Raw genomic sequence first — 8185 nt, forward strand, 5'->3', positions numbered from 1 at the left:
AAAAGTTCCCACTGAAAAAAAGAAAAAGAAAAAGAGAACATTTGAAATGTCTAGTCTTTGATGTTATTACAGAAAGATCACAATGCATGCTAGGAATCAGATGGACCAAGATCCTAAAAGGCCTTTAATGAGAACTTGCTTGTTTCTTAGGGTTGCATGAGACACTATAACAGATCAAGTGCTGGTGCTGAGGAATTTTAGAGTACCCTCAGGTCAGAGACATGTTGCCTTATGCCCAGAGGCGGAGACTACTGCTGCACACTTAAAACAGACTCCACAACAGTCAAAGCCCCATCATCTACCATCAGAAAAGCAGGCAAATAAGCATCTCCGTTTTTGCCCATTTTCAGTATGGCAAACCCTGTCGAGAGCAAATTCATGATATTTTAAAAAAATCTTGCAGGCTCCCACCAGCTGCAAAGAATAGCAGTACAGAGACCCAGAGCAGATCCAACAGGGAAATGTGTATAAGTTTATTCCTCCCCCTCCCGCAATAGAGAAGAGGGAGGATGTTAGTATCACAGCAGAGGTTGTTCTAAATAATGGAAAGTCACAGTCTCATTGTCTTTTTTCCTCCACCACAACTTTCAAGGGGTTGGGAACAACCAATCATAAATCATAAGGCTTCATCAAAGGTCAACAAGAGAATCTCATCATCTATAGCTTATAGGAAAACGCAGGAGCTGACATCTCTGAAGACATTTTAATGCTGGTAACAAAAATGGTACAGATAATTCAGGGAAGGTTCTAGGATCCAGTTACAAAATAGAAAGCAGGGAATCCAGAGAACAGAGGTTAACAAGAGCCAAAAGATATTTTAGAACTTGTCCCAGATAGCCTAGGCTAGCTCAGTCTTGTCAGATCTCAGAAGCTGAGTCAGCCCAGGCTAGTACTTGGCTTGGAAGTTTAAGGTTGCTGTTCAGGAACAAGCAATAGCAAACCGTCTCTTGCTTTGAAAACCCTACAGGGTTGCCGTAAGCTGGCTGTAACTTGGCTGCAAAATTTTTTTTAAAAATGGAAGCATCTCTAATCTCAGTCAAAGTATGAGGTGGTGGGATTCTTTGGAAGATGAGGGAAAGGCTTACTATTTGAGATAACTGGTTTTAGTTCTTGTAACAGTTGGAATTTGAGACAAGCTTCCAGTTCTGACAGAGAATTATTCTTTAGAATTACCCCATGTGGGTTTTCTGATGCCTAGTCAAATGTGAGTTCCGATTAAACCTCTTCCCACATTCGAGGCACACATAAGGTTTCTCTCCTGTGTGGATTCTCTGGTGCTTCTTAAGGCATGAACTCTGACTGAAGCATTTCCCACATTCAGAGCATTTGTAGGGCTTCTCTCCTGTATGGATTCGCTGATGTTGGATCAAATCGGAGATCCCACGGTAGTTCTTCCCACACTCTGAACACAGGTAAGGTTTTTCTCCAGTATGGATTCTCTTATGTACAACAAGGTGGGAGCTCTGAGTAAAGCATTCTCCACATTCTCGGCAAATATAAGGTTTCTCTGCTGTGTGGATTCTCAAGTGTCTGATAAGATGAGAGCTGACCAGAAAGCCTTTCAAACAGACAGGACAGCCAAAAGGCTTCTCTCCTGTGTGGATTCTTTGATGGGCAACAAGGTTGGAGCTCACACTGAAGCTCTTCCCGCAATCAGGGCACTTGTAAGGTTTCTCTCCGGTGTGTATTCTCTGATGTGCAATAAGGGTTGAGCTCTGAGAAAAGCTCTTCCCACACTCAGGGCATGTATACGGTTTCTCTCCTGCATGGATTCTTTGGTGTTTCACAAGGGCCGAGCTGTCGCTGAAACGTTTCAAGCACTCCCGGCATACGTAAGGTTTCTCCCCAGTGTGGGTTCTTCGGTGTCTGATCAGGGGTGAGCACCGTTTGAAAATTTTTCCACAATCGGGGCACTTGTAGATCCTTCCTCCCTTTGGGGCTTTATTCTGAACTGTGGTTTTGCTAGGTTCCATGGCTGTTCCTGCACGTGACACCGCTCTGCACTGTCTCTTCTTTGGGATGTAAACTTGCTGGCTTTCAGGAGTAGGTTCATCATCATAGGGCTCTTCGTCCCCCTGAATCTGTAAAACATTTATTTCATATTCTGCTGGCAGGGATTCTTCAGTTTGTTCAGGACCTTCCTCTGGGAGAGTCTTTGCTACTTCAACCAAATTTTCCTCTTCTTCCTCCCAGGAGATCCCCTCCTCTTTCACCAGGTTCTCTTCCTCTTTCACCATCTCTAACCTACAGGAACAGAGAGACATTAATAAGGTGAGTCACATTTTGGGCAACAGAAAAAAGAAGTGGGAAAACTGGGTGTAGAACTGGAAACAAGACACCATCGTCATTATTATTTACACAGTACCATCCATCTGTAATACAAAAAGTCAGTTCCTGCACTAAGGGATTTAACATTTGGTATCGGGGAGACAGCAAAAAGAAAGAAGGGGAAATAAACAGGGAAACAATATATGTTCATTCACTGCAGCCACAACTTGTTTAGGTTGCTTCCCCATGTAGACTAACCTTATCTCCTTTTTTTGATAGATTTATGACTTTGCTGGATCAGGGGAATGTCATGGACATAGTTAATCTTGATTTCAGTGAGGCTTTTGAAAAGGTTCTGTACAATATACTTGTTGTCTAGTTGGTAAAATATGGTTTGGATGTTACTACTGTTAGGTGGATTTGTAATTAGTTGAAAGATTCTACCCAAAGGGTGATTGTAAATGGTTCCTCGTCTTTTTGGAGAGAAATGGTAAGTGGAGTGCCTCAGGGATCTGTCCTGGGCCCTGTGATATTCAACATCTTTCTAAATGACTTGGATGAAGGAATAGAGGTGATGCTCATTAAATTTGCAGATGATACTAAATTGGGAGGGGTAGCTAATACAGCAAAAGACGGAATCAAGATTCAGGATGCTCTTGAAAGGCTGGAAAACTGGGCTAAAACTAACAACGTGAACTTCAACAGAGACAAATGCAAAGTTCTGCGTATAGGTAGAAAAAATCAACTGCATAATTATAGGAAGGTGAAGACTTGTCTTGGAAGTTGTACATATGAAAAAGATGTAGGAGGTATTAGTAGATCATACACTGACCACGAGTTCAGCAGTGTGATGCAACAGCTAAAAAGGCAAATGCAATTTTGGGCTGCATCAACAGAAATATTACTTTACTCTGCACAGGTTAGACCTCACTTGAGTACTGTGTTCAAGTTTTGGGCACCATAGTTTAAGAAGGATGTTAACAAGCTGGAATGTGCCTAAAAGAGATCAACAAAGATGGTGAGGGGTCTGAAGACCCAGTCCTATGAGGAAAGGTTAAAGGAGCTGGGTATGTTTAGCTTAGAGAGATGACTGAGAGGTGGTATGATAGTCATCTTCAAATATTTGAAGGACTGTCCCATAGAGGATGGTGAGTTGTTTTCTGTTGCCCCAGAGGGTCAGACCAGAACGTTATCTCAGTAATCTATACTACACAGCCCTGTATAGCAGGCAATGCCAATTGTTTGCAGATTGCAGATGAAAGAGACGGACAGATAAAAGTTTGCTGAAGTGCGGCCACAGCCAAGGGAAGCTATAAACAAGGGAGTCTCCCATCAGCTCACACTCTTAGCCAGTATTCTGAACTAGCTTTGGCAGATGAAAACAATCAGGAGATGGACTACAGAATGGTGCTAAGTATGCCTTTTTAGGGAACAGTGAGTGAGGCTTTTTAGCATTTCTCAAAAAACAAATGCTGGAAGGCTGCCTTCCCTTAAGACAGTGTATCAGCCGTGAATAGCAGACAGGAGCTACAGTGATAAGCATATTTTCCTCCCCTTTAGTTCTGGACATTAAGTCTGTAGAAAATCTCATGTGCCAATATCTGCTACTAGATTCTTGTAATTGGAGAAAGCAGAGACTGAACCTGATGCTCTCTGTATACAAGGCATGTGCTATGCCACTAACAGCTCTTCTCTTCTACTATCTGATTCTTAAAGGGCATTGACCCTTCCTGACATTTTATTTTTTTTTATTTTACCCCGTGGCGCAGAGAGTGGTAAGCTGCAGCCCAAGCTCTGCTCATGACCTGAGTTTGATTCTGGTGGAAGCCAGGTTCAGGTAGCCAGCTCAAGGTTGACTCAGCCTCCATCCTTCTGAGGTCAGTAAAATGAGTACCGTTTCCTGGGGATAAAGTGTAGATGACTGGGGAAGGCAATGGCAAACCACCCCCATAACAAAAAAAGTCTGCCAAGAAAATGTCATGATGCGACGTCCTTTATCTTTTACCTTACTTTTATTTTACTTTGTTTATACCCTTTCTCCCCAATGAGGACCCAAAGTGGCTTACATCATTCTCCTCTCCTCCATTTTAACTTAACAATAACCCTGTGAGGTAGGTTAGGCTAAGAGTGTGTGACAGGCCCAAGGTCCCCCAGCCAACTGCCATGGCAGAATGGGGAATCAAACCTGGGTCACCAAGGTTCTAATCTGGCACTCTAGTAACTAACCCAATATTTACAAAGCAAGTCCAAGAAACCACATAGATAATGCTAGTCATAGGTCATATCTACCTGGTTTCTTGGATTAGTTTTGTAGGAGCTTGGAGCAGCATACATGGCTTCCCCCCTCCCTTTATCCTCACAACCACCTACCTCACAACAGGTAGGTTGAGCTTCGAAAGGTGATAAGCTGAAAGTCACTCAGTGAGCTTTGTGGAAGAGTGGAGCCAAAACGCCCCAATCTGACACTCTACACATTGTACCATGTAGGCAACAGTCCAGCATGCTACAATAATGATAATACTACACTTTAGAGTATTCAAAACACTGAACACACTGTCTCAGGAATCCTTATAACAAACTTTCTAATGCCATCTAGTAAACCCAAAAGTGAGGTGGTATGAAATTTAGGTGCATCCTGGTTTACAGCTAGCTTGCTAGGTTTTACATAAATTGACTCAACTTATCAATTGGCAGAGGAATCTACAATAAATCACAATGGCTGATTATTATGAAATGGTGAGATGTTTTCCCAACAAATAAATGCATACCTTTCTAAATGAAGATTAACAAAATTTATTCCAGAATAAGAGGCTGTGAGTTTGAGCTCACTTCCTAACTTCCAAAAGATTCCCTTTTAACAGATAAAATACCAGATTTCTCATAGCAACAAAACTGTATCCAAGACTATCCTCCAAGATACCAGCCTTCGTACCCTCAGAAACGAATCCTGCCAAATGTAAACACTTTAAAGGTAAACTGTTGAAATTTCCTCTCTGCTTAATGCTCCTATTAAAATAGCAATTTTTCAAATAAAAAAAATGATGTGTATGATGCTTTAGAATGCCCTGAGTTTGGAAAATCAGTCATATAATATTTGGAAGCTGTATTTGGATGATTCGGTGAAAAAAACAGCTGTAGGGGTCATCTACATTTTTGCCATACTGTAAATTGCAGTTCCACTGCTTCCTTTTTTGAAAGTAAAACCACCCCCAGGTAAGGTTGCCAGCTCCAAGTTGGGAAATTCCTGAAGATTTGGGGGGAGAACCCTGGAGAAGGCAGGGTTTGGGGAGGGAAAGAACCTCGGCATGGTATAATTTCATAAGAGTCTACCTTCCAACGTAGCCATTTTCTCCATGATCTCTGTGGCCTGGAGATCAGTTGTAATTCTGGGAAATCTCCAGCCACCACCTGGAGGCTGGCAACCCAACTCCCAGGTTCTTGCTTTTTCTCTCCAAGTCGTCCCTACATTATTACCTGGAGTGTCCGGATGCTCAGTTTCTAATGACTGCAGCACTTAGAGCTGATTCCAGACTGCGGCTGCAGTTTTCACTTCGGTCGGGCTCAGAGAGTAAGCCGGAATCAATACCCACCCCACCGCTCCCCAGATCTTCAGTAGTTGCTCAGGTCCATATCGCTGGGAGGGGGGATGCGAAACCGCAACTTCTTCGACGGCGTATTTCTAAAGCAGAAGCCGCTCTCGACATAAATTAAAGAAACAAATGCTAGCCTCATGGAGCAGACGGTGCGCACTCTCCCCTCCTTTTGTTCTGCCTTTTCTCCACCCCGGATCTGCTCTTCTGTCCGAGCCACGCACACCCACTTGCTAGAGCTGGTCCAACCCCTTCCTGTACCTCCTTCATTTCCAGGCCGGGCTGCAACACTACCCAGGACTGGAGTTGCTTGTGAAGTCTCTTCAGGGCGTCTGGAGGCTGAGCCGCGCCGAGTAGCGCTCCGAACTCACAGCCCTGCGTTAGCCTCTGGGGAGGTCGCCTTTCTTCTTTCTGTAGCTTCGCACGTTATAAAATTCTTCCGTGGAAGTCAGCTGAACATGTGATACAAACCCCACTTTTGGCCAGGTGCTGGATCCTGGTTTCATTTGTAAAGCGAAGGATCATTGGCTCTTTATTTCAAAGAGAGGTACACAGAGGGTGCATGATTCCAGGCTGTAACGTGTGAACAGGGCTTGTTATACATTCCACACATGTGACCGTTTCTTAATGTGGTAGAAAGCAGGGGAATCAGTGGCCTTCTAGTTTATGTAAAACATTCCTATCCTTTTACTGAAGCATTTTTTTCTGTCTCAGATTTTTTTTTTAAAAATGCGCACACACCCTTGCAAAGAGTTCTGGCGCCTGAAAGCTTGCACCTTATTTTGTGTTGTTCTGGTAGATGTTCAAAGAAGATATTGCATGGCTTTCGTTGCACAAGACTTTCAACTGTATCATTTCTACTATATTGGCCTTGGCCTCTCCCCTATCCCCTTGTTGCTCTCCCTCCTCCTTTGTGGCACACAATCTGATCCACATCCACAATCTCTCCCACAAGCCTGCTCGGCTGTCAGGCAACTTTGCCCACTGTGGACATGGGCTACAGTGAGTGGAGAGGAGAGACACAGAGATTCAGTCAGGAAAACCAAATGATTTGTAATCTAAAGAGATATCAGGTTAGTTCATGCTCATATTTTCTTTTAAAATTGTGTGTTAAAAAGCACTGGATTTTGCTGAGTTAAAACTCTCTGGGCCCTGACCTGGATAGCCGGGGCGAGCCTGATCTCATCATATCTCAGAAGCTAATCAGGGTCAACCTTGGTTAATAATTAGATGGGAGACCTCCAATGAAGACCAAGGTTACAGAGGCAGGTAATGTCAAACCACCACTGTTGTCACTTTTGAAAACCCGAGCTATAAGTCAGCTATGACTCAATGGCACTTTCCACACAACCAAAACCCGCTTGGGGGGGCATAATAGATTATACTTTTGTCTTCTAATAAAAATCATACAGCAATTATTCAGTGGGTTGGGGAGGGGTATAGGATAGGTCTGCTATGCTTTAGGGGCTGGGAACTGGTGGCTGAGCTGGGGTTCCTTGGAGAGATCATGGCTGAAATGAGATTTGAAACACTGACTATAGGAGACTGCCTTGGTTGTACCATGTTGGGCCCTTTGCCCATCTATCATTGCCGTCTTCTCTGCTTACGGGTGGCTCTCAGGGATCTTAGGGGTGTTCTTTCTTGCCTCCTGCTGCTTAAGCTCCTTTGGCTGGAAATGCTGGGACCATCTACATGTAGGATCTCCGCTTTAACACTGAGCCACAGGCTCTTCCTCCCCTGCCATCCAAACCCACAGTATATTTACCAAACTACTTCTCTCCTTTGGCTCTCTTTTGCTTTCAATGCCTCTGTATGAAGAAAATCTTACCTGCCAATTTTGGGAAAGTTTTGGGTGCCTCTCCCCACTGTTGTTTGTCTCCTCTGCCATCAAGGTGTGAAGTTCTGATTTCTTCAGAGAACACTAAAATGCTTGCTCATCATCAGCATTCATTAATGTTGGGTGCAATAGGGAAACAGAATGAGATGTAAAGAAGAAGGCCTGTCTGGACCCAGCATTGTCCTTGGCATCAGAACAGATTCTCAAATAGTTCTATCAGGTCTCCAGCCATAAACAGCCCTATGTGATGCAGTCTTTTCTAAAGAGCAACAGGTATTTAGTTCGGGTTGTCATTTGTTTTATTTAGCACAGCATTTGTGAACAGTGTAGAAGTAAAGCCTGACCTCCTAAATTGTTCCTCTAGAAGTACCTGGTGCTGCTTGCTGTGAGTCTTTTCACACAAACATAGCTAACAGAGTTAGTAGAGTGGCTAAGCTATGAGTGGTTAAACTGCGAATCAACACTCTATTGGTTCGAATCCCACTACTGC

General features: G+C 43.6%; 1 protein-coding gene across 1 annotated transcript in view; it reads right to left on the minus strand.

The window, feature by feature from the left end:
• Positions 1-459: 459 nt before the first annotated feature.
• LOC129327678 (zinc finger protein 208-like) overlaps positions 460-8185 on the minus strand; it is a 40241-nt gene continuing 32515 nt past the window's right edge. Inside the window, exons 12-13 of the mRNA XM_054976431.1 lie at positions 5037-5040; positions 460-2244 (exon numbers count right to left, since the gene is read on the minus strand). Of these exons, the coding sequence (XP_054832406.1) occupies positions 1170-2244; positions 5037-5040 (1079 nt within the window). The 3' untranslated portion in view covers positions 460-1169. The remainder of the gene's footprint in view (positions 2245-5036; positions 5041-8185) is intronic.

Source organism: Eublepharis macularius, chromosome 4 (genome assembly GCF_028583425.1).
Source record: "Eublepharis macularius isolate TG4126 chromosome 4, MPM_Emac_v1.0, whole genome shotgun sequence".
Classification (NCBI taxonomy): Eukaryota; Metazoa; Chordata; class Lepidosauria; order Squamata; family Eublepharidae; genus Eublepharis; species Eublepharis macularius.